General features: G+C 43.2%; 2 protein-coding genes and 1 long non-coding RNA gene across 6 annotated transcripts; 2 read left to right on the top strand and 1 right to left on the bottom strand.

The window, feature by feature from the left end:
• Nucleotides 1–21,384, bottom strand: snai1a (snail family zinc finger 1a). 2 transcript variants are annotated; one of them, XM_035796601.2, is made up of 3 exons: nucleotides 21,251–21,384; nucleotides 2,269–2,781; nucleotides 1–1,500 (listed from the first exon to the last, which is right to left on the bottom strand). In XM_035796601.2, the coding sequence occupies exons 1-3, from the start codon at nucleotides 21,267–21,269 to the stop codon at nucleotides 1,313–1,315; spliced, it is 720 nt and encodes a 239-aa protein (XP_035652494.1). In that variant the 5' UTR covers nucleotides 21,270–21,384; the 3' UTR covers nucleotides 1–1,312. The 2 variants fall into 2 exon arrangements, with proteins under 2 accessions (XP_035652494.1, XP_035652493.1); XM_035796600.2 differs by lacking the exon at nucleotides 21,251–21,384 and adding an exon at nucleotides 3,842–4,269.
• Nucleotides 9,569–14,224, top strand: LOC127910286 (uncharacterized). Its single transcript, XR_008074120.1, has 3 exons — nucleotides 9,569–9,857; nucleotides 11,789–12,078; nucleotides 12,182–14,224. It is a non-coding gene; the product is annotated as an uncharacterized LOC127910286 (long non-coding RNA).
• LOC118400112 (ubiquitin carboxyl-terminal hydrolase CYLD-like) lies at nucleotides 17,648–26,613 on the top strand. Of its 3 annotated transcripts, none has more exons than XM_052473315.1 (14): nucleotides 17,649–17,847; nucleotides 18,875–19,355; nucleotides 19,810–19,939; nucleotides 21,119–21,369; nucleotides 21,492–21,660; nucleotides 21,876–22,008; nucleotides 22,160–22,267; nucleotides 22,543–22,622; nucleotides 22,735–22,801; nucleotides 23,005–23,137; nucleotides 23,673–23,781; nucleotides 23,911–24,029; nucleotides 24,888–25,092; nucleotides 25,776–26,613. In XM_052473315.1, the coding sequence occupies exons 2-14, from the start codon at nucleotides 18,924–18,926 to the stop codon at nucleotides 25,970–25,972; spliced, it is 2,133 nt and encodes a 710-aa protein (XP_052329275.1). In that variant the 5' UTR covers nucleotides 17,649–17,847; nucleotides 18,875–18,923; the 3' UTR covers nucleotides 25,973–26,613. The 3 variants fall into 3 exon arrangements, with proteins under 3 accessions (XP_035652489.1, XP_052329275.1, XP_035652492.1); XM_035796599.2 differs by having other exon boundaries at nucleotides 17,650–17,847; nucleotides 25,785–26,613; XM_035796596.2 differs by having other exon boundaries at nucleotides 17,648–17,847; nucleotides 24,888–25,919.
• Nucleotides 26,614–26,929: the final 316 nt, after the last annotated feature.

The raw sequence follows: 26,929 nt of genomic DNA, 5'->3' as shown, positions 1-26,929 counted from the left end.
TTTTTAGAAACATAAATTATTTTATTGAATGCAAATCCATCAGCTATGAAATAATTGAAATAGAAGTGAAAAACACAAACACAGTAAAAAATAAGACTACATACAATCTGGACACCGCACTGCAAACCATAAGGTTTAGGAAATGTAAAATTCACCTCTTTACAGCCAGGGCTGTGAAACCGTGCCTCTATGACGTAAACATTTTAGACAAGGCATTTGGTCACCTCCTTCCCCACAGTTCTGACTGTTTGATGCATAATGGTAAAACTACCAGCTGAGGCAAGAAGACACATCTTTGGTTTAGAAAGAATACATTTCACAAAACAAGTTTATATCTTACAAAAATGGCATGGGAAAGACTGTTCTCTCCATCATTGTAGAGAACAATGGCAATAATTAACACTGTGGTAACCTGGAGTGCACGGCTTAGATTATCATTCAGGAATTAAAACGACATTGAAAGCTGAGAGCTTCCATAAGGAATAACAACAGAAACAAATGGCTTTATCCTGTCTTTGAAACACATCAGATTACATCTGGGCTTGATGTAGTCAAAGTAAAAGCTTAAGACGCACCCACTAGAGACATGCACACAAAGGGACCAACGGACCCCATCCTCTTTGTGATGATGACATACTTCCTCTTTCTGGGGGAGGTGGAAGTCACCTGTTATCAGCCCAGTGAAGGTCAGGGCCAGAGCACCTGTTAGCACCTTGTCTATCTACACCACTCTACCAGGGACAGCTGTGTGTGTGTGTGTGTGTGTGTGTGTGTGTGTGTGTGTGTGTGTGTGTGTGTGTGTGTGTGTGTGTGTGTGTGTGTGTGTGTGTGTGTGTGTCATGCTGAGAGATGTATCTCACACACGCACCCCTACCTCTCTCAGCAGCTGTGTCTAGGCCACGATGATCCTGAACTTGTCTGGCCAGGACAAAGGCCGGGATAGACAAAAACAATGGCACCACTAACCCTCATGAATCCACTACTGTATATGCGGAAATAACTAAGTTGGGACTGGGAGAATGGCAGGAGTACAGAGTTACTTACAGTCCAAAACATCTACCAGACTTGAAATGGGAGGAGTTTGAAAAATGTTCTTCTTCTTTAAATGAGATTGAAACTGAGATGGCTGTGGAAGTTCCATCCAAAGAGATACGAGTCAGGGTCAACTTCCTCTCCTACCAGTTAACGGTGAGTTAATGGTCTCTGTTGGCAGATTGGTTCAGGCTCCTCTGGTCTTGCTGGTGATATGAGTCTGTAGACTCCCCTACCGCCCTGAGGTCTCTGTTGGGAAAACTCCATGGCCCCTTCCTGCTCATGCTGTGGAAGAGGTGGAGCAGCTGACTGCGCTGTGTTTCTGGAGGAGGGACATGCGGCTGAAGGTACGGGAACACACGCCACACTGGTACTTCTTCACCTCAGCGTGGGTCTGCAGGTGCGCCCGCAGGTTGGAGCGGTCGGCGAAGGCACGGTTACAGTGTTGGCAGGAGAACGGCCGCTCACCTGAGAAGGAGGAGATGGTTGGAGGAGCATTGGATTGAGATGCATGACACTAACTGTGTGATGTTTCAGGGTGGCAGGTAGCCTAGTGGTTAGAGCGTTGGGCCAGTAACCCGAAAGGTTGCTGGATTGAATCACCGAGCTGACAAGGTAAAAAGCTGTCATTCTGCCCCCTGAACAAGACAGTTAACACACTGCTCCCCGGTAGGCCGTCATTGTAAATCAAGAATTTGTTCTTAACCGACTTGCCTAGTTAAATAAAGGAACACATTTAAAAATTGTAAGCCTGTGTATGAGACGGGTTCTGTGAACCTTCGCTTTGATTAGCAATACACACAACTACATCAATTTGGCTGTCTCGGAGCTCACCAGAGGGGTTAATTAACACCTCAATGAATACAGCTCATTTAAAGGGTAATATGAATCTGGTGTCAGGATCAGGACCACACTTGAATTAACATGATTAAATCAGTGCCAAATTACTTTCAAGTTGCTGCTGGTAGTAAGTGGGCCGTTTGAAAGCTGAAAGATTCCTTATGTTCTTTGTCCCCTTCATCACAATGTTATCATCCATTCTGTTGTCTCACAGAGTAGCCAATGATAAGATCATTCTCAGGGAGTCATTGTTACAGTGTGGTAGAACACAATGAGTGATCAATACAAAGCCCTTTGGGCTTGTTGGTCAAACTGCAGGTGTTGATCTAATTAACTGAATAATTGCCCCTGCCATCTACCAAAGTAATATCCAATGGAAAGTGTATGAGTTCTTACCTGTGTGTGTGCGAATGTGGCCGCGCAGCAGCCAGGGCCTGGAGAAGGCTTTCCCGCAGGTGGGGCATACACAGGGTAGTGTGTGCGAGCGGATATGCATCTTCAGCGCCCCCAGGCTGGTGTACTCTTTAGGGCAGTGCTTGCAGAAGAAGGCTGGCCTTGCTGCAGTGACTGGGGCCACTCTCTCGTCCTCGGTCAGGGCCCCATGGCTCTTGATGCCTGTGCGTTTGGGGCGCTGGGGGGGGTGGTAGGTGTCTGTGGGCTCGGGGCTGGGTGGGTCAGAGGTGCGCCCCTCGTCCTCCTCCCCACTGCTACTGGCACTGCTGCTGAGGCTGGATGGGGAGCTGAGGTCCAGGGGACCGGGGGTGGGAGAGGCATCAGTGGGGGATGTGGGGACGTAGAGGGCTGGAAGGAAGCTCACGTCCCATACCAGTCCTGTTGTGTAACAGGTGGCAGCTAAGTTATTGTCCCCTGCTGGAAGCTTAGCTAGTGGGTACCTCTCCAGTGAGGTGGCTGAGGGATGAGGAAGAGGGTTAGGTTATAGAAATTCTGTCAGCTGTGCTGTAAATGTTACTGAGACGTTTTCATCATGGACATATAATTAAATGTAACTGGAACACAACATAATGAATAGATAATTAACATTCTGGCACAGCCAGAAGAGGACGGGCCACCCCACATATGCTCTCTCTAATTCTCTCTTTCTTTCTTTCTCTCTCTCGGAGGACCTGAGCCCTAGGACCGTGCCCCAGGACTACCTGACATGATGACTCCTTGCTGTCCCCGGTCCACTTGACTGTGCTGCTGCTCCAGTTTCAACTGTTCTGCCTTGTTATTATTCGACCATGCTGGTCATTTATGAACATTTGAACATCTTGGCCATGTTCTGTTATAATCTCCACCCGGCACAGCCAGAAGAGGACTGGCCACCCCACATAGCCTGGTTCCTCTCTAGGTTTCTTCCTAGGTTTTGGCCTTTCTAGGGAGTTTTTCCTAGCCACCGTGCTTCTACACCTGCATTGCTTGCTGTTTGGGGTTTTAGGCTGGGTTTCTGTACAGTACTTTGAGATATCAGCTGATGTACGAAGGGCTATATAAATACATTTGATTTGATGAAGTTTGGATAGGCCATATATTTTCAACTTGTAAAGCAACAACTGCCTGTCAGGTTTCTCTGTGATATCTTTATAAAAGTCCAGAGCATTTTACACCAGAAACATTAGAGATTCAACCAAGCTGAGATTTCATGGGCCATTTCCTCCCACGTATTCACATGGGGTAGAAAAAAATGTATTGCAGCTCTGTGCAGTTTAGGGGGAACTACCTTTTTTTTAATTTTTTTTTTTACAACGAGCCTACTTGAAAAAATCGAATATGATTTGTACAGGTTGCCAACGTGGAGACAGTTTATGTTTGGGCAACACAAGTAAAAGTGGATCAAGTAAAACATATCCCCAGAGGTTTATTGTAAGGAGGAATAATAGAGAAAACAGATGGTTACCTATTCTGTAATGTTTTATGTATTTATGTAATGCATTCTACTTCATACAATTAATAAAGTAAAGCTACTCACCATTTTGACACTCCAGTTCACTATAGTTGGGTTTTTTATTGGCGAAATACTTTTTGACCAAGAAAGACCGAGGCATTTTTCCACTTTGCGAAATATGTTCGTAAAAATATCCACCAGTCACGGGTTCAAACTTTGGAAATAGACAGACGTCTACGACTTAGACCCACATGAGAATAGCGGAATATAAAGAATAATATATCGTTGAAACTTATAGTCTACCCGTTTGTCTCAACCTGCTCAACTGTGGACCACTGTGTGACTGTCTAAATAACGGACTGTCTCCAAAATGCTGCTCTGTCCTCTGCTGAAATACTATGACGCCCTGAGGGCACACCCCACCTCCGCATGAGCGCAGGATGAGACCACTCGCTTACCCATTCCTAAACAAAAACATGTCCCCCAAAGCGTTCACCCGGCCTTGATCGCATTGACCTGCAGATAACACACATCACGCAATAGTATTGGCTATTCCAATTATGCAAATTATACACTCGTGCATGAACACGTTGCCCTATTTGCTCCCGAATGGCGCAGTGGTGTAAGGCATTGCATCTCAGTGCTAGAGGCGTCACTACAGACCCTGGTTCGATCCCGTGCTGTTTCACACCCGGTCGTGATCGTTTTTAACTGACTTGCCAGGTTAAATAAAATTACTTTAAAAAAATGAACCTTCTATGGAGACTTGCGCAACCTTGTCATATCACTATACAGACAAGCATTATTGTCTTATTCGACTTCAAGACAATAATGCTTGTTCTTTAAGACGTCAGTATGTCTAAAACAAAAGAATGATCGTTTGGTGTGTGCCGATTCTATCAATGCTAGTGCGACTGGCCTTTCTAATGGTTTTGTTCAGCATTTTCAACATGCAACATTTGGATAAAAGACCCCTTATTCAGATACGAAAATTGTTTTAGTATTGTGTGTATACTAACTATTGTGTGAATACCAACACTTGGCAAGAATGCATTATGTCAAGAAAATACACCCGATTTGCCGGTACCAGTGCCTCATTTGCTGCTGGTAGTTTCATGACGCCACCTTTTGGGTGGAAATGGTATCTGAATCAAGTTCAATATCAGCAGGTTTCAGTTCGACAAGATGTCCTACCTGTCCCAGACCTGCTGTTTTCAACTCTCTAGAGACAGCAGGAGCGGAGGAGATCGGCTATGAAAAGCCAACTGACATTTACTCCTGAGGTGCTGACATGTTGCACCCTTGACAACCACTGTGATTATTATTATTTGACCCTGCTGGTCATCTATGAACATTTGAACATCTTGGCCATGTTCTGTTATAATCTCCACCCAGCACAGCCAAAAGTAGACTGGCCACACCTCATAGCCTGGTTCCTCTCTAGGTTCTGTCCTTTCTAGGGAGTTTTTCCTAGCCACCGTGCTTCTACACCTGCATTGCTTGCTGTTTGGGGTTTTAGGCTGGGTTTCTGTACAGCACTTTGAGATATCAGCTGATGTAAGAAGGTCTTTATAAATAGATTTGATTTGATGTGATGTCCTACATTGCATTGAGCTTACAGGTGTTTCAAAAAACAAGTGTTTCAGCCTAGCTCAGTGCTTTCTGTTGGGGCAGCCAGTGTAAATTACAGAGCCTAAGGGTTGGTAATGTTCTCTAGTTGCACCATGATTGGCTCAGTGCTTTGTCACTCATGGGGACAATACGTCACTGCAAAATCTACAGGGAGAGCTCGAAAATGTAAGCCCCTTAGGTGCTGCCATAGACTTACATTAGAAGTGCCCATCCAAGAAAGCTCAAGGACATTGGCCACAGATAAAGGGATGTCAAATCACGTTATCTAATGTAGCTTTGATTGAACTGATCCTGACAACATCATGCTTTCAATATCTTAGCTACCAAGAGCAAGAGCTCCTACCTGAAGATCCTTGACGTCATATTTCAATCTTGGTTTTTTCAGAGTTCGCAGTTGTCTTGAAAGCACCATAAATCCAGAGAATGCCAGACTTCGATGACAAAGTTTAATGACAAAATGTGTCCACATGAAGGACCACCGCGCCATCTTCCTGTTCTAGTGAGCACAGCACAAGGTGAGTCCAAAAAGGTATTGTATGCTGCCGCATAAATGATGTAATATGCCAGAGAGATATGTATACTGTAGCTAAAAAAAGCAATACTAAGTGTTTGTTGTATAGTAAGATGTTAGTAGCCCATGTGCCTCACCCTAACAATTTGGTGCCTTTCCCTCTCATAGCTTAGCCTACTGTTCTGACTTGGTGGTGCACATGTAGCCTATAGCTTGTTTTAGAGAAATGTAATTGTCAAATATTAGAAGAGCTTTCATTGTCTGCTTATATGCCCCTTATATTTATCATATGGTTCTGACTTGGTGTACAGGAGAATACTGTAAGAATGGCCCATGTTCTGAATTCTGTCGCTGTACATTTCAAAAGTGTAAAATGAAACAAAGCCAGAACCCATATGGCCATTTCTTGTGGCTCAGATCAGGGACAAAATGTTGTGTTGTGTACAGATGATCTTAGTTTGAGGTTAGGGTTAGGCATAAGGTTAGCAGTGAGGTTAAGGTTAGGGTTAGGTTTAAAATCAGATTTTAAGAATTGAAATTGTAGAAATAGGCGGGGTTTTGCCATAATTATGACTTTGTGGCTGTGGTTTAAGATACTTAAGTAAAAATACTTTAAAGTACTATTTAAGTAGTTTTGGCGGTTCTGTACTTTACACATTTTTTTTGACAACATTTTTTTTTACCTCACTACATTCCTAAAGAAAATAATTCACTTTTTACTCCATACATTTTCCCTGACACCAAAAAGTACTCGTTACATTTGGAATGCTTAGCAAGACAGGAAAAGGGTCCAATGGACTCACTAAACACACATGCTTCATTTGTAAATTATGTCTGAGTGTTGGAATGTGCCCCTGGCTTTCTGTAAGTAAATAAAACATACAAGAAAATGGTGCTGTCTTTGAAATAATTTGTACTTTTAACTTTTGATACCTAAGTATATTTAAAACCAAATACTTTTAGACATTTACTCGAGTAGTATTTTACTGGGTGACTCAGTTTTACTTGAGTAATTTTCTATTAAGGTGTCTTTACTTTTACTCAAGTTTGACAATTGGGTACTTTTTCCACCACTGGTGGTCAGTAGTGTCAACCCCTTCCACCGCGGATGTGGAATGCCGATTTCAAAAGATACAATATACCTAACAGAAGGATTTTGGTGGGTATTTTATTATTACTATCTATTTACATTTACATTTACATTTAAGTCATTTAGCAGACGCTCTTATCCAGAGCGACTTACAAATAGGTGCATTCACCTTATGACATCCAGTGGAACAGCCACTTTACAATAGTGCATCTAAATCTTTTAAGGGGGGGGGGGTGAGAAGGATTACTTTATCCTATCCTAGGTATTCCTTAAAGAGGTGGGGTTTCAGGTGTCTCCGGAAGGTGGTGATTGACTCCGCTGTCCTGGCGTCGTGAGGGAGTTTGTTCCACCATTGGGGAGCCAGAGCAGCGAACAGTTTTGACTGGGCTGAGCGGGAACTGTACTTCCTCAGTGGTAGGGAGGCGAGCAGGCCAGAGGTGGATGAACGCAGTGCCCTTGTTTGGGTGTAGGGCCTGATCAGAGCCTGGAGGTACTGAGGTGCCGTTCCCCTCACAGCTCCGTAGGCAAGCACCATGGTCTTGTAGCGGATGCGAGCTTCAACTGGAAGCCAGTGGAGAGAGCGGAGGAGCGGGGTGACGTGAGAGAACTTGGGAAGGTTGAACACCAGACGGGCTGCGGCGTTCTGGATGAGTTGTAGGGGTTTAATGGCACAGGCAGGGAGCCCAGCCAACAGCGAGTTGCAGTAATCCAGACGGGAGATGACAAGTGCCTGGATTAGGACCTGCGCCGCTTCCTGTGTGAGGCAGGGTCGTATTCTGCGGATGTTGTAGAGCATGAACCTACAGGAACGGGCCACCGCCTTGATGTTAGTTGAGAACGACAGGGTGTTGTCCAGGATCACGCCAAGGTTCTTAGCGCTCTGGGAGGAGGACACAATGGAGTTGTCAACCGTGATGGCGAGATCATGGAACGGGCAGTCCTTCCCCGGGAGGAAGAGCAGCTCCGTCTTGCCGAGGTTCAGCTTGAGGTGGTGATCCGTCATCCACACTGATATGTCTGCCAGACATGCAGAGATGCGATTCGCCACCTGGTCATCAGAAGGGGGAAAGGAGAAGATTAATTGTGTGTCGTCTGCATAGCAATGATAGGAGAGACCATGTGAGGTTATGACAGAGCCAAGTGACTTGGTGTATAGCGAGAATAGGAGAGGGCCTAGAACAGAGCCCTGGGGGACACCAGTGGTGAGAGCGCGTGGTGAGGAGACAGATTCTCTGATGGTTCTGATGGTTCACAGTATCGAAGGCAGCCGATAGGTCTAGAAGGATGAGAGCAGAGGAGAGAGAGTTAGCTTTAGCAGTGCGGAGCGCCTCCGTGATACAGAGAAGAGCAGTCTCAGTTGAATGACTAGTCTTGAAACCTGACTGATTTGGATCAAGAAGGTCATTCTGAGAGAGATAGCGGGAGAGCTGGCCAAGGACGGCACGTTCAAGAGTTTTGGAGAGAAAAGAAAGAAGGGATACTGGTCTGTAGTTGTTGACATCGGAGGGATCGAGTGCAGGTTTTTTCAGAAGGGGTGCAACTCTCGCTCTCTTGAAGACGGAAGGGACGTAGCCAGCGGTCAGGGATGAGTTGATGAGCGAGGTGAGGTAAGGGAGAAGGTCTCCGGAAATGGTCTGGAGAAGAGAGGAGGGGATAGGGTCAAGCGGGCAGGTTGTTGGGCGGCCGGCCGTCACAAGACGCGAGATTTCATCTGGAGAGAGAGGGGAGAAAGAGGTCAGAGCACAGGGTAGGGCAGTGTGAGCAGAACCAGCGGTGTCGTTTGACTTAGCAAACGAGGATCGGATGTCGTCGACCTTCTTTTCAAAATATTTTTATTTTATTTATTAAATAATAATAATAATTTAATATTTTATTTATTATGCCTTAAGCGGAGCTTGGGGGGGGCCTCAAGCGGATATTTTTTATTTTTTATTATGTCCAACTCACGAGGCCCCTTGATGAGGTAAGACCTGAGGCAATTGCCTCTTCTGCTGCCAGTGTGTGTGTGGAGTATAGAGGCAAATGGAGAATAGAGGAGTGTGTGGGGCAAGCTGTCATCAAAAAGAACGGTGGCTACTTTGAATATTCTCAAATATAAAATATATTTGTTTAACACTTTTTTGGTTACTACATGATTCCATATGTGTTATTTCGTAGTTTTGATGTCTTCACTATTATTCTAAAATAAAGAGAAACCCTTGAATGAATAGGTGTGTCCAAACTTTTGACTGGTACTGTATGTGTCAGTAAGATTGGATTTTTAGCATTTCTGGCAATGGTTATCAACTGTACTGCAGGGATGGAACGAAAGTCGCAGAATTGAGATTGTGATGGCAGTTGCAGAGGTATTTGGGTGTGTAAGACTTTATGTCAGAAGAGTAGCAGGGTGTGTTAAGTGGTGGTGTCCCATCCTTTCAGGTTGTTGGCCTGCGGTAGGACTAAATAGTGGAGTGGGGTGGTGTAACTTGTAGTGTTAAATGGTAGGGTATTTGTTTATTTATGATTTTTTTCAAGCAAAGTATAAGAGCGTTATACTCCAGTCTAGTAGATGGCGGTAATGCAACATTTATTGGATGCCAACCGCCGTTAAACTCATCGAATAATTAAGATGGGCAGGGGAAGAGGTGGTGCTACGGTTACTGCGATACATTTCTAAAGAAACAGTTGCAAAGACCAGCCAGGGAATCAAGAACCGATGCAGATCTTTTGGAGAAAAAAAATAGTGCAGGGTTGCAGTTCTAAACCGATGCCTCGTCAAAGGAAAATCCATTGATCAAGGAATCGGTTATAAAACCTCATTCAAAGGACATTTTCGGGTTAACATAAAATGAATGTCCTACCCAAACAGAAATATTCTCCGAATAAAGGTAAACTGCGTTTTATTTGCCTCTAGTCTATTTAGCTTTAAGCTGTCGTATTTGATTCGGCATGTATCCAAATCGGTCCCTTATCAATACAGCTTGTGTAAGTTGTTTACAGGTCTGCTGCAAACGGTTTTGTATTGTCCGTATAAATAGCTTATAGAGCCCAGCCCTAACATTCATCCACAAGAGGCATCTTAAAAAAAAAAAAGATCCCGTATTTTCTATAGCTGACCTACTGCTGGCTGTCATTACAGACGCCTCCATTTCATATCAGACTGAGTTTTTCACCCTCACCACACCAGTAGGCTTTCATATCCAGTTATTCATTTCAACGTTATTTCTCTGTTGATATAAAGCTAACGTTCATGTTTTATTTTGTAGTCATCGTGAAATTGTCTCGTTTCGTCTTGCAGTGGTACCCCAACCTCGTTCTCTGCTCAAGCTGTTTAGGTTTTGAATAGTGACGCCAGTTGCGTACACATGCGACGCTTTCGGGGATGTCGTTTTGTTTTGGAAGCCACTCCCATAGACCACATCTTTGCTCAATTGAGTTGATGCCATCAAGTTCATGGGTAGAACGCCTGAACATCACATGGATCGTTCCATTTAATTTCAGCAAGCCATGACACTCACCATCTCAGATTGTTCCGAAATAGTTGTTGTAGTTAGAAACATGAGATACGCATTCAAGCAACATTATTTTGTTGAAAGACAATTTGAATTCTAAGAAATTAAGCTAATTGATTGAACCCAAATTGGCAATGTCAATGTATAGGATTAATATAATATTCAATAAATATAGTACTCAACATCCGATTTGTACCAAATATCTTAAATGATTAAGAAGTGAGGAATCCAAAGAAATGGCTAAAGGTCACTTGCATTCCCCCCATAAATGAGTGTGAAAGTACCAGGTTTTGGCCAGTAGATGCCGCTGTTCCTGTTTCTGTCACATACCTTTATCAATTCTGCTGGTCTCTTGTGTTTATCAAATGGATTACACTATTTACTTTGCAACTTTGGGTAGAAAGCCAATAGCTTTTCCTCATGATGAAAATCAATTGTGTTCTTAAGCAAAAGGTTGCAGGAATGCTTATCTGTTTCTAACTACAGAAACAATTTCAAACTAATCACAGATGGTGGGTGTCATTCTTCTTTGTGCTTTTTGCAGTGGAATGCCTTGCTCAAGGGAACATTGACAGATTTTTCACCCTGTTAGTTCTGGAATTAGAACCAACGACCTAACCTCGAGCCTAATACCACACTAGACTCTGCAGCCATGGTTCTCGTGCCACTAGATCTGCTCGCTTATTTATCTATCCCAAAACTGTTCTCATAAGCTGAATGTGGGACCTTGTGCATGATAAGCCCCAGTCACATTGATCAAGGTTTACCATAAGAAACCATGCTTTCTCTGCTTGGGGTGGAGGGGGATTCCCTGCGTGCATGAAAAAAAGTGTTACATTCGGAGACCGACAATTATAGCCGTTTGCCAACAAACAGCAATATCAGAAAAAGAACACCTGAAAATGTGTCCTATAATTTTATTAAAGTATCTCCACTATATTTGAAGGATTCTATGGGGATGCTACTATACTGTTGCAGAGTATAGACTGGCCCCTCCCCAATAAGTTTAATAGCAGATGGACTCTGACAATAGAGCTCTGCAGGGGGTGCTAATTATTTAGGCCCTGTATATTCATAAAGGGCTCATTGGCCAATCAATGACCGCCATGGTCAGTTGACCTGAGGTTGCATTAATTACCATGGGCCAGTATGGATGTGTGGGGTCTAGACATCACTCCTAATTCATCACTGGGGGAGGGGGGTTGTTTTCAAAAGAGGATGCAAAATTACAAGAAGAGAATGTTGTTATAGCAGGTTTGAGTTATAGGAACCAGACTTGATTTTTTTCTAATCTCTTGATCAACCAGGTCTTTGTGAGAAGTATTTCCACAACCAAAGCCTCTGCTGCTACGTCTGAGCCTCCTGCCAAATACTGGAAAGGACAAGAGAGAGAGAACACAGCTAACGACCTCACAACACCAAATCACAACCAATTCTCAGACCCAGAATCTAAGGTAACACTTTGAACAGAACCCAGTCATGTTCCGAAAGCTCACCAGTCTGTTTTTTGGACGAGATGAGGACATCCCTACAGACCAGAGGACATCCAAGCCTGCAGAAATGCTTGAGGAAGGGTGGTTTCTGGTCAACCATCAAGGTCTGTTTCTCACAAGAAGTAGTGGTTGGACTGTACATAGTAGGGATCGGTTTGCTCTGCTGGACATAATATGGGTAACCCTAGCTCTCTTGTTCCTTTACAGAAGCTATCAATGAAGTGAGCTCAGTGGAGGAGCCGGTGGTGGAGTGTGCCAATACGTCTATCTACAGATGTCCCTCCAACCTAACTGTCACTGGGGAGAGTGAACCCATCTCAGAAACTGACGTCAGGTGAGAGAAACAGACTGTTGTGTGTTTGACACAGGAAGTTGTCAAAAGCATTTTTACAATATCAATGTTCTACCACTGATTCCACATTTTGATTGTCCGCTTGTTTGTGAACAATTGTGGGTGTGCATTTGTAGGCTTACAATTGTGTCTTTCTCTGCGGCATGTCAGAACCAGAGCTCCCAGTCCAAAGAAGCGCCACAATAATTCGCGAATCAGTGTCCATGGCTGGACAGCTGGCTAAGGTGACGCAGGTGGCCCGTGTCCAGAGGGCTCAGACCTGGGTGGACCGCCGCCACCTCACACGGAGCTGCATCCAGCGGCAGAACTGTGTCTGCCTGAGAGCTCAGCGCCACTCTTCCCACACAACCTACCTCCAACAGCCAGGACACCGCAACTTCAGCCACTGAATACCCAACAGCAGTTAACACAAGAACAACAGGAACCTTCAATCTGCTCGCACCACACACACACACACTCACAAATGCACCATAAATTGATTGACAGCATGCTTCAGCACAGAGAAATAGTCATAACTAGTGTAGATTAAGCTATTCCCCCAAATGAATCCTAATCTACCCCAATTGATACAAAACACTAGGCTTGTTAGTCAGAATTGTAACCTGTTCACTGGCAGCTAAAATTACTTTTGAACCTGCACTATATACTGTATGACAAGAGATGGTAAACTCCATATCAAATGAGATACATTTGTACGCTTGATAGTGTGTGGCCAGAGAAAACCACTGTCAGTAGCTAGGTTTCCATCCAAATGGCAACAAATGTAAATGCGAATATTCTAAAATCCGCATAAAAACAATATGCACATTTTCTCACCAGAGATTTTTCCATCAAATTGACATGTTGCAGATAAGTCTGTGCGTGATGACATAGTGCACATAAAGATACCTTTTGCGGTTCAATTTCCATGTACCAAATAAAAAACTACAAATTAAATGGTTTCCATCGCATTTAACTCTACTGATGGTTTTCTCACAAAAGATATTACGATATATCCGCAGATATCAGATTGCGGGCTTTTGGCTAGAGCGCATGTATAGTTTACATGATGAGACTACTGAGGACAACATATCTAGATTATTTTTTATTTTTAAAACGTTAGACAAGCATCGACCATCATGTCACCAGAATAAGATCCTCAATATTTATCGGAAAGTAGCATCAAACTCATCACCTTGCACTTTCACCACCCTGTGAAGTTCATCACAATTTATTTCATCTGTAGCCTAATAAACTGTCGTAGTGGGAGGACCACACAACAGGCTTTTATATCAATATTTAAGCATAAAAGCATTTCCACTGACATTTCTTGCATACTTAATTTTACCGACACAAAAAATATCTTGTCTGGCGTATTTTGTTTAGTCAACATTTGGAAAGTTTACGGAAAAATGTTCTGTTTCCATCGGGCCTGTCATGACATTTTTTAACCGACAAACATTTTACTCACGTAAAAACGTTGGATAGAAACCTGGCTAGTGACACGCACATTTCTGTGCAAAGCCTATGCAAAAGAAATATCTAACATATGTTGAGGGAAATGAAAAGGTATTGTATGTACAGGATGTATTTTGTCAGATTGTCGTGTGGGGGTTAAAACATTTCATATAGCAATAAAAACAATGATGACCTACCTACATGATTGCACCATTGTTCCATTATTCGATTATAATGCCAAAGCTGAGGTAGAAATGCAAGATCTGGGCTATTTGGTGACCAAATAGTAATGTTATCCAATTTTTTAAATGTTATGTGAAACAGTGTGAAAGCCGGTTATAAAAACAGCTGGGTATAGTAAAAAAAAAAAAAGCTCCTCCCACCAACCTCTGATGTGAGTCCTGAGCCTTAAACCTAGCAGTGGTCAATCACAAGTTGTTGACAAGAGCTTTGATGGCTTACCTCAGTTGACCATGGATGACACATTGACCAAAGCCTAAAATGGAAACTTGCCGAAAGAGCATAACAAAAACACAGGTAGTTGGTTTGGAAGCAACTCAATGCCACTTACCTGATGTGAAGAAAATCTTGCTTGTGTCAACCACAAATTGCCACACTTAGTTGCTTTTTATCCCACCTTCACTCTGTTACCTTCAAATCAAAATCAAATCATATAGCCCTTCGTACATCAGCTGATATCTCAAAGTGCTGTACAGAAACCCAGCCTAAAACCCCAAACAGCAAGCAATGCAGGTGTAGAAGCACAGTGGCTAGGAAAAACTCCCTAGAAAGGCCAAAACCTAGGAAGAAACCTAGAGAGGAACCAGGCTATGTGGGGTGGCCAGTCCTCTTCTGGCTGTGCCGGGGAGATTATAACAGAACATGGCCAAGATGTTCAAATGTTCATAAATGACCAGCATGGTCGAATAATAATAAGGCAGAACAGTTGAAACTGGAGCAGCAGCACGGCCAGGTGGACTGGGGACAGCAAGGAGTCATCATGTCAGGTAGTCCTGGGGCACGGTCCTAGGGCTCAGGTCCTCCAAGAGAGAGAAAGAGAAAAGGAGAGAATTAGAGAACGCACTTAGATTCACACAGGACACCGAATAGGACAAACTGACCCTAGCCCCCCCGACACAAACTACTGCAGCATAAATACTGGAGGCTGAGACAGGAGGGGTCAGGAGACACTGTGGCCCCATCCGAGGACACCCCCGGACAGGGCCAAACAGGAAGGATATAACCCCACCCACTTCGCCAAAGCACAGCCCCCACACCACTAGAGGGATATCTTCAACCACCAACTTACCATCCTGCGACAAGGCTGAGTATAACCCACAAAGATCTCCGCCATGGCACAACCCAAGGGGGGGCGCCAACCCAGACAGGAAGATCACGTCAGTGACTCAACCCACTCAAGTGACGCACCCCTCCTAGGGACGGCATGAAAAAGCACCAGTAAGCGAGTGACTCAGCCCCTGTAATAGGGTTAGAGGCAGAGAATCGCAGTGGAGAGAGAGGAACCGACCAGGCAGAGACAGCAAGGGTGGTTCGTTGCTCCAGAGCCTTTCTGTTCACCTTCACACTCCTGGGCCAGACAACACTCAATCATATGACCCACTGAAGAGATGAGTCTTCAGTAAAGACTTAAAGGTTGAGACCGAGTCTGCATCTCTCACATGGGTAGGCAGACCATTCCATAAAAATGGAGCTCTATAGGAGAAAGCCCTGCCTCCAGCTGTTTACTTAGAAATTCTAGGGACAATTAGGAGGCCTGCAGTTTAAATGTATTTTGCTAAGGTGTATGTAAACTTCCGACTTCAACTAATTCATTTGACCGGATCCCACCACGTCGAACAAACAAATAATCTGTCAGCATTTATCAAATTGTTGTGAAACTTACTGTTTCCATCACAGCTGTCATGATGTTTTTTTATGTGCTATGACTTTACTCGCATAAAAACTGTCGATGGAAATGTGGTTACTCAACAACAACAACAACAACAACAAAATCACTGGACAAGAACATATGATGCATCTTGCCATAGACATCCCGCATTAAAAAATATATACTTATTGGCCCAAGGCAGGAGCTAGAGTAAGTAACAAACCACCAGGGTCTGACAACCTGGATGGAAAATTACTGAAGATAATAGTGGACGATTTTGCTCTCTCTTCAATTTAAGCCTACTAGAAAGTGTGTGCCCTCAGGCCTGGAGGGAAGCAAAAGTCAATAATAGTAAAGCCCCCTTTACTGGCTCAAATAGCCAACCAGTAGTAAAAAAATGTGTTTGACCAGATACAATGCTATTTTACAGTAAACAAATTGACAACAGACTTTCAGCACGCTTATAGGGAAGGACATTCAACAAGCACAGCACTTACACAAATGACTGATGATTGGCTGAGAGGAATTGATGAAAAGATTGTGGGGGCTGTTTTTTTTTACTTCAGTGCTGCTTTTGACATTATCGATCATAGTCTGCTGCTGGAAAAACGTATGTGTTATGGCTTTACACCCCCTGCTATATTGTTGATAATGACTTACCTGTCTAGCAGAACACAGAGGGTGTTCTTTAATGGAAGCTACTACAACATAATCCAGGTAAAATCAGGAATTTCCTAGGGCAGCTGTTTAGGCCCCTTACTTTTTTCAATCTTTACTAACAACATGTAACTGGCTTTCAGTTAAGCCAGTGTGTCTATGTATGCAGATGACTCAACACTACACGTCAGCTACTACAGCGAGTGAAATGACTGCAACACTTAAAAGGTCTGCAGTTAGTTTCAGAATGGGTGGCAATAGTTCAAAAACTGAAATAATTGTATTTGGGACAAATCATTCACTAAACATCAACTAAATCTTGTAAAGAATAATGTTGAGGTTACTGTCATGGTCAAAACATATTGATTACGTCAGGAGCTAAGATGTGGAGAAGTACTGTATGTCCATAATAAAGCACTGCTCTGCCTTTTTAAACAACACTATCATCAAGGCAGGTCCTACAGGCCCTAGTTTTGTCACACCTGGACTACTGTTCAGTAGTGTGGTCAGGTGCCACGAAGAGGGACTTAGGAAAATTACAATTGGCTCAGAACAGGGCAGCACGGCTGGCCCTTGAAAGTACACGGGGAGCTAACAATGTCAATCTCTCATGGCTCAAAGTGGAAGAGAGATTGACTTCACTACTACTTGCTTTTTGTAAGAAGGGTTGACAAGCTGAATGTACCGAGAGCTGTCTGTTTAAACTGCTAGCACACAGCTCAGACACCCATTCATACGCCACAAGACATGCCATCAGAGGTCTCTTCACAATCCCCAAGTCCAGAACAGACTATGGGAGGCGCACAGTACTACATAGAGCCATGACTACATGGAACTCTATTACACATCAGGTAACTGATGCAAGCAATTTTTTTTTTTTTTTAATACACTTTATGGAACAGCAGGGACTGTGAAGGGACACACACATGTACAGGCACACGCATACAAGCGCAAACACACTCACTCTACACACATATACATTGTAATATTGTTACATTACATATAAAACAAAAGATAAAACATACCTTTCTGTACCTTTTGTATTGTAGATATGTAGTGGTGTAATAATGTTAGTTGATACATTACATATAAAACAAAAGATACAACAGTGTAAGTGCCTTAATGTGTTTGGACTAAAGGAAGAGTAGTTGCTGCCTTGGCAGCAGCGAATGTGGATCCCTAATAAATAGAAAATACTGTACAAACTGAAATGTGTTAGTCACATGTGATGTCTCAATTGGGCAGAGGGGGGCGCTGAATCATTCATGGTGGACGACAAGTTTACTATTCCCTTTCTCTGTCACAATTCTCTTGAAGAACAATCGCAATCTTCATTCTGAAGTGTCACTTTCAGTGAGGAGAGGACAGTATGAAATGGGAGTGTTCGGTCACAGTGCTACATTATACCAGTTAGGCTATCTACGTTGGAATACTTCCTTATTCTGAGCTACAGTCGCCGAGGATTCAGTTGTACCTTCCAGTCATCTGAAGAATGTGTAGTACTTTGGAGTAACTGCTCTTCAGATACTTGTATAAACGGTCGGTAAGATTGACTCAATTTAAATGGAGTAATTTCATATGAAACTACTGTAGGCGACTCGATATTGGTTTACACTAGACTGTGGGCAGTGTAATACAATATAATTGTTAGAGATATTATTGCCAGTTGCTATGTGATTTTGGTTCTAGACAGATACAAATATATTTTTTAAAAAGTTGTATTTGTCACATGCGCCGAATACAACGGGTGCAGACGTTACCGTGAAATGCTTGTCATGAGCCCTTCCCAACGATGCACAGTTAAAATATAATAACACAAAATTAAATAGTAACACAAGAGTAATAAAATACACAAAAATATAGCTATGGAGTACCAGTTGGTACGAGGTGATTGACGCAGGGTCAAGTAACCAGGCATCAGCATAGATAACAATATGAATAAAGATTATAGTGTGTGTGTCAGTGGAGTCTGTATATTGTGTGTGTATAGAGTCAGTGCAAGATAGGGTCAATGCAGATAATCAGGGTAACTCTTGAATGAAATGTTTAACGTTAGCAGTCTGACCGAAGTCAGACCTAAAAAAATACAATTATATTTACAAATACTTTACCGGTTGTACATGCGGTAGGAGGTGGAGATAGGTTATCCACAGAAAAGTGTTTACTTTACTTTTTGCGGCGCCGATACTGGCAGACCATGGTTGACCTTTTATCCCATTCCAGTATTCTATATCCCAAAACTATGATGATATCACTGAGCTGGATGTTGAATTATCGTTAAAAACTGCATAAAAAATATCCCAACGTTTTTTTAACGATTCCATGTTTTAGGGTGGTTTCACAAAACATCCTAAAATGAATTGATTTCAAAATCTGTGTACACCTCTACCCAGAGATATGCCTCTGCCACTACCTACCTATCTGTCACTTATTTATACATTAGAACCTTTAAAGCCATGCTTTGAGCGTGACAGCACAATGGAATGACTGTGACCTCACATTCTCATAATACAAGTGAATAATCACAAGGATAGAATAATACCTTCTTTACTTCTTTCCCTGACAGGGTGCCTGCTAGTCACACAACAAGGACCATTGTTCACTTTAGAAGAGGAATGGAATTTAAAGGAGATGGGAAGGAACAGTTCTTCATAGTGACACGGGGGAAGGTGAGAAAAGGCTTCTCCAGAGGATGCATCGGCCGTGTGGAAGCAGTGATGCATAAGGGAGAGCTGATGGGACTGTTGTACGGAGGTGGCAGCAGTGGGAATCCTAAGAGCGGGGACATGGTGAAGAGGGAGGACACGTACCCCCTCACCCGACACCAGGCCCAGCTGCTGCTCTTCGTGTCCCCCTCCAGCAAACGCCTGGAGCTCCTGTGTAACCCCCAGCTCTTTTCAGCCATCTGTGTACTGTCTCAGGATGACTTGGTAGTGGTTAAGCACAAGAAAGGTCACCAGCCAGGCCTGGTTCGGAACCTGATGCTGATCGGTAAGAAGGAGAACCAAGGGGACCTGCTGATGCTGGGCTTTGAGGTTGAGTTTGTGGTGAGTATGCAATTTCTACAAATATGGTAGGGAATGGATTCCAGCATTTTGTCCAAAGTATAAGCATATAATCAGGAATGTCAACTGTCTGTTTGATCCTCTCATCAATAAGAGAAACCTTTTAGCCTATTGTGGTCACAGTATGGCAGACACTGTGAGCTGTACCCGTCAAGTACACCTGAACCTCTCATTAATTTACAGTACATGAGTGACAGCAGGAGACAAGAATGTTCCTCTCAGGGGAAGATCCAAAATGTTATCTGATTAGTTAGAGCACCTAACTTTTACGTAACATCTGAAACTTGATAACATTATCTGAGCAATTGGCAGTTGCACGAAAGCAGTTTGTTGTATTTCCAGCTCGCCAGTAAAAATTCTCAGCACAGCTACTGTATGGGATTGAGTGTACTTGATTTACTGATTTAGCGTAATTGTCCTGTTTTCATTTCACCAGGACTCTGATCAAACAGTGTCCCCTAAGAAGCCAGCTCCTCTCCCCCTGTTCAGTGCAGCAGACATTGTCCAGGTTGTCCCAGCATACTCTGTAGGCATTGGCCCTCGCTGGAAAGACAGTTATTCAGAGGGTTAGTACTGTATGTTTGTTTACCTTCTGGTGTTCAATGCCCATGTATTCTCATGGATTAGTATGCAAGCACATAGGCCTACATGTATTTGTTTACCAAATATGACACATTTATCTGGTTTTTCTAGTTATACAACCACCAAGCCTACATCAGGGATGCAACTGGCAACTGGCAGCCCCCCTCTTGTAGGACCGTCGGCCAATTTATTTTGGGGAGGGGGGAGTCAGTCAGGTTCTCAACTTACTGTTGAGAGTTAGAATAGTAAAATACACAAGGTATAGTTTTGAAATGTGGTTGTGCATCAGCAGTCACTCAATTAGTCCATGTCAGCTCATTTATTTTAGATTGGTAAGTTAGTCTAGCGAACATCTATCTAAACTTGTAGTAAGCATGATCAAATTACCAACCGGGGTGGGGCCCATTGCCATTTTTAATATGATAACTGATGATCAAACATTTGCCTCCAACCTATAGAAAAATGTGTAGAATTCCAGGAAATTAACTTTAAATCTTAAAATGTTTCTCTTTGCTGTCACGAGGGGGGCTGCTAACATGTTTTGCTCGCAAGGTGGTGGTATGTAGACCCACAAGCCAAAGTTGCCCATCCCTGGCCTACATACTGTACATATCTTCTTGAAAGAAAGCAGAACAATGGTACCAGGAAAATAATATCAGCTTTCAGAATCCTGTGGCTTGGTCTCATTTTAAACATGCTTTGCAAAGACACATGTGGCTCACTTGAAACTCCAGGGTTGTTGGTTCGGGAAAAAAGTATGAAAATGTAAGTTGCTCTGGATAAGAGCACCTGCTAAATGACTAAAATGTAAGAAGACAGAATTCTTTGAATGATTATTATCACTTTCAAAGTTAATCTGTAGGACTTGCTGTGAATTGGTGCCCCTACACGCAAAAGATCCCACCCTCCCCCTTAGAAATATTGAATGGCAATGAGCAGCACCTGTGGCTTGACTATGGGGCATAGAGCAGTTCTTATACAGAACTGGTAAAACTGGCCGAGGTGCTCTGGAATGTAGCAGCAGAGCGCCATCACATGCTCTGAGCTCTCTGCATACCTCTTGTGGAGATAAACAGACATGTTTACCACAGGTCAGTCTCATGACAAGGAGAGAAACCATGTGATGTGTCATTTTTACCCCTCTTCAACTTCTTCTCCCCCAGGTCTAAACAGAAAGGCGGTGCCACCTATCATCTCCATGTCTAATATGGGATCTCGTGGACGACAAGTGAGAGGTATCAACCATTTAGACCAGAATGTCACCCAAACCCCAACCCAAAGCCCGTCACACCAACCTTTTGAGGTGGGATCCATGGTGGAGGTAACATCCAACACTGGGATAACTGTATACGGGGTGATCCGGTGGATGGGCGTCCTTTCAGAAAATAAAAATGACTGGGCCGGAATTGAGCTGGTGAGTGTAAGATGTGAACTGTGTAAGCAATGTTCTTGAGCTGGCCTCTTATTCTCCCCTGAGATGTAAATATCTCAATCAGTTTAGATTCCTCAGCAACTCTTTTGTGGTTTTGCCATCAGGATTATGAGGTGAATAATTGCTCAGATGGGACGTATGGAGGCCAGCAGTATTTCACTTGTAAAGGGGGCAGGGCCCTGTTTGTGCCCCTCACAAAGTGCAGTCCAGATGGAAGGTTCTTCTGTCCCCCCTCTGAAAAGGAGACCCTGAAAGCAACAGATATCCCCCCAGGTTAGACACCAATTATATAGGTCCTAATTCCACACACATAAACAGTGTAGATAGGCTATTATTACAATGCCATGACCTAATAAGCATTAGTTTGCAGCTCCCACCCAAACACACATTGAATCAACCACCAACCAACAGCAGATATAAAACATGTACCAGTTGTATTTCTATTATAAGTAGTACTTCATAATGTTTTTTTGTATGGTTTGTATAAGTCATTCCATTGGAGGAAACAGATGAGAATGTCCCTCCTATCCCTGAGTCGGAAGCCCTGTCTTTGCTTGTGGGCAAGATGAAGGGGATCCAGGGGCACTATAACTCCTGCTACCTCGACGCCACTCTCTTCAGGTAAACTTAACTCAATCCCCTCTGGTCAAATGTTTTTTCTGTAGGTCACTGTTCCTAACTCTCATAATTGTATGAAAATGTGACACTATTTATTGGGCATGTTTTTCATTGAGCCCAGTTTATTGTAGTAAAGGACTACTTCTCTCCACAGTCTGTTCTGCTCATCTATGACCCTGGACAGTGTTTGTCACAAACCAGATGGCACAGAAAAGAGCATATCTCGCTCTCTGAAGAAAGACATTGTCAACCGTTTGCGCAGGTATAAACATTGTCTGTGCTTGCAGTTTTCTAGATCCTCTTGACCCTCATGCAGGCCTGTATTATCAGCTGGTCTTCAAATAAGGGTGTTATGACATTGTAACTCAACCTAGACTGAAACACAATAGCCTTTATGTGGTTGTAAGGCATGTCTGATATTACTCTGCCACATTGGTAGTGTATGTTCAGGTATATATGTGTGTTTGTATTATGTGAAAGTGTGTATCTTTCGTGTGTGGCCACCAAGAGTGACAATAGTGTGTGTGTTATCCACAGACAAGGTTTTGTGCCTGCTGAGAGCGTAATGAACTTCCGCAAGCAGCTCGGGTGTGACACCTTTGTAACAGAAGAGAAAGGTATGCACACACACTTCTCAGAGTGCTGATTCTATGGGTCTGAATTAGGATTTTTTAAATGGCTGCAGTGTCTCTAAATTCACCTAAATGGTGTTATCCTGCCTCCATGCAGACCCTGAAGAGTTCATCACAATCCTTCTACAGCGGGTGCTTTGCATGAAGTCATTGCTTAAACTCAGGTTTGAACCAGTTCACCTTTCTCTAGTTGACCTGACCAATATATGTTCTCTTCCTTGCATGTTATGCTGTAGGCCACTTATTTGTCCTTGCTTCCCCTCCTCACACTTCTTATCTCCATTCTCTGGGATTCTGAGTGTCTGTTAGAACTTATTTGACACTGCCATGACTGAGTTGCTTAGCTTGATTGTTCTCTGGGCCTCAGGTCGAATGACGACACATCTCAGGATGCCTACACATTCCAGATTATTCTGGATAAGGAGCAGGTGACACAGACTCCCACTGTCCAGCAACTCCTGGATATCTCCTTGCTGTCTTGTGGCCTCAAGTTTGAGGAGGTGGGTGATACTGTGCAAGGTTATCTAAGGAGCAATATTTACAAGGCCTTGTAGTCAGCACACCTTTTGTTTAGAAGGCAATCACTTTGTTTTAATATTTAGGCCCTGTGCAGTCAAAAACATGATTTTCCTGTGTTTTATATATATTTCCACACTGTGAAGTTGGAATAATACTGTGAAATTGTTTAGATTACGATAATGCCCTTTCAGTGTAAGAGCTATTTGAGAAGACTGCCTGACAATTCTGCCTGTTTTGATGGGATGGAGTTTTGGCTTAGTAAATTGACTTAATAGACCAATAAGAAATAGAGTTCCAAACCTCTCTACCAATAACAACTCGTTTTCTGTTTCCCCTCCCCACTCAATCCACCCCCAGATAGTCCTAGCAAAATTATTGCTTGAGGAATTGATCTTAACAATTTTAATTGAAAACAACCACAGTAAGGCAGAGTACTTATTTGTTACCCAGAAATGATTTGATATTCAGATCAAAAAGGCTCCATTGGACCGTTAATGTCTCTAATATGTCCCTCAGATCCCATCCTGCCTCATGGTCCACATGCCAAGGTTTGGGAAGAAGTACAAGATGTTCCCCTACATTATCCCCTCAACAGAATTTGACATCACAGATCTTCTATACAACTGTGAGTTTCAGCACAATCGCATAATCACACATCTGCCACGTATACCTATGAATAAAAGTAAGGCCATGCAGTAACTCGCTAAACTGTCTTCAGGTTGAGTGACACCTTTCCACCTTCTTCTCACATCAGCCCCCCGAGAATGCTTCCTCTGTGGGCGTTTGGCAGAGTACGAGTGCCCCCAGTGCCTACAAGACCGCAAGCTCCAGCCAGGAAGAATCAAACAGTATTGTACTACCTGCAAGACACAGGTATACAGTAGGGTCAGAAAGTACTGCCACCCCTTGATAAAGATGAGCAAAAATTACTGTATAATATAAATATGAAAAAAATGAAATGATATTATTTTATACAGATACAATTGCTCAGAGAAATGTTGTTTAACATGTAATACTTTTTTCTCTCAAAAAATGTAGGGGTCAAAATGATTGACACCCCTGTTTTCCATACCTTGCGAGGATAACAGCATTGAGCCTTCTTCTAGAATGTTTTATGAGTTGGAGAACACATTGGGAGGGATCTTAGACCCTTCCTCCATACAAAATCTTTACAGATCCTTGATATCCTTAATCTGCGCTTACTGACTACCCTAAACAAGGGCCCCAGGACCGGTGGAAGCAAAATAGCCCCATAACATCAAAGATCCACCACCATATTTTACAGTAGGTATGCGGTTCTTTTCTGCTCATGCATTCTCATTTCGATGCTGAACCCACCACTGGTGTGTGTGGCCAAAGAGCTTTACTTTCATGTCATCCAACAAATGTAAACTCCAGGAGTTTGCTAAATGGCATTGGCACTTGGATTGGAACCGGTGCTATGGTCAGATGACATGAAATTAGAGCTCTTTGGCCACGTACACCAGTGGTGGGTTCAGCATCGAAATGAGAATGCATAAGCAGAAAATAACCCCATACCTACTGTAAAATGCTCATCTTTATCAAGGGTGTCAATCATTTCAGATCCCACTCTACACAGTTAAGCAGCATGACTGAGCTACAGCTTTTCTACCTGCAAGTATATTGATTTAGTCTCGTTTATCTAACTGAATCTCCCTTTCTACTTTCCCTCTTCCCAATCCTCCATCTCCACTTCTTCCTTTGTGACAGGTGCACATTCATCCCTCTCGGCAGAGCCACTGCCCTAAAGCCCTGGCAGTGCCAGCGGAGGTGCCAGCAGATGCCCCTGTACCCAGGCACAAAATGCAGTTGTTCGCTGTGCTCTGTATCCACACCAGCCACTATGTGTCCTTTGTAAAGTATGGCCCTGGCCCTCGCTCCTGGCTCTTCTTTGATAGCATGGCAGACAGATGTGGTGAGATTAACCTCAAAGAACACAGTTACAATGTATTACCAAAAGTATGTGGACACCTGCTCTTCGAACATCTCATTCCAAAATCATGGGCATCAATATGGAGTTGGTCCCCCCTTTGCTGGTATAACAGCCTCCACTCCTCTGAGAAGATGTTGGAACATTGGGGGGGGGTTAGAAGAACTGACTTGTTGGAAAGGTGGCATCCTATGACGGTCCCACGTTGAAAGTCCCTTAGCTCTTCAGTACAGCCATTCTACTGAAAATATTTGGCTATGGAGATTGCATGGCTGTGTGCTCGATTTTATACACCTGTCAACAACAGGTGTAGCTGAAATAGTCGAAACCACTCATTTGAAGGGGTGTCCACATACTTTTGTATCTTTGTCTAAGAATCTTGTCTGTTGCCATCAAAAGTTAATTTCAAAACCTACTGAGTGGATGTCGGGTTGGTACAACATTACTCTAAAAGGAAGAACAGACCGCTAAATCCATTTCTTCTGAGGTGCGGAACAAATAATAGTTCCGTTCAATTGCAGACTGTTCCTTGCCTTGTAAAGTTATTTATTTGTCTTACTTGTCACTAGATACCCAGTGACTTACTTTGTCTTTGAACCTGATGTAGAGAACACTGCAACCTGACGTAAATGTCTAGTCTTATCACTTGTCAGATCCCTAATCTTCAGTCCCCTCAGGTGATGACCAGAGTGGCTACAACATTCCAGAGATCAGGGCTTGTCCTGAGGTGGGTGACTTCCTGTCTCAGTCAGAGGAGGAGCTTGCGCGGGGTGACCCCTCCCAGGCTGGAGAGCCTGTCCTCAGGCTGCTGAGTGACTCCTACATGTGTTTGTATCAAAGTGCATCAATGGCACTCTACAGATAAAGTCAGCACAAGGCTGAGGTGTACTGGGGAGAACACAGCATTCTCACAACAATGCTACAATAACCCTGGTTTCAGAGTCGCCATGGCGTCAATTCATTTTCACAGAAATAAAACTGATGATTAGCTGAAGACCTTGGGCTTTTATGAGAACAGAAATATTCACCAATGTCTTCTCAAATCTTTTTCTTTGGCAATGTAGAGGTACTTCACCTTTGTTTCAATAAAGATTGATTGATGAGGTTGGGGTTAGGAAGGGCAAGTGAACTATATTATTTTCCCCCCCTCATTGCCTACACCAACCATTTCCCACTCACTGCTTGTATTTTGCCAATGTTTTATTGCTGCCAATGTTATGTAAACATACAGTATTGTATACTCTAGATCAGTGGTTCCCAAACTTTTTATATTCCGTACCCCTTCAAACATTCAACCTCTAGCTGCGTAACCCCTCTAGCACCAGGGTCAGCACACTCTCAAATGTTTGTTTTTTTTGCCATCATTGTAAGCCTGCCACACACACTATACAATACATTATTTAAACATAAGAATGAGTGCGAGTTTGTGTCACAACCCGGCTTGTGGGAAGTGACAAAGAGCTCTTATATGACCAGGGCACAAATAATAAATCATTTTGCACTTTATTTATCCATCTTACATATAAAACTTCATTTGTTCATCGAAAATTGTGAATAACTTACCACAGGTTAATGAGAAGGGTGTGCTTGAAAGGATGCACATAACAATGCAATGGTGGATTGTATTGGAGAGAGTCTCAAGTCTTAAATAACTTTCCACACACAGTCTGTGTCTGTATTTCTTTTTCATGCTAGTGAGGGCCGAGAATCCACTCTCACATAGGTACGTGGTTGCAAAGAGCATCAGTGTCTTAACAGTGCGATTTGCTAAGGCAGGATACTCAGCGCAGCCCAATCCAGAAATCTGGCAGTGGCTTCTGAT

Source organism: Oncorhynchus keta, chromosome 21, assembly GCF_023373465.1.
Source record: "Oncorhynchus keta strain PuntledgeMale-10-30-2019 chromosome 21, Oket_V2, whole genome shotgun sequence".
Classification (NCBI taxonomy): Eukaryota; Metazoa; Chordata; class Actinopteri; order Salmoniformes; family Salmonidae; genus Oncorhynchus; species Oncorhynchus keta.
Note: the sequence above shows the minus strand (reverse complement) of the source record. Positions and strands in the feature narration are given on the sequence as shown.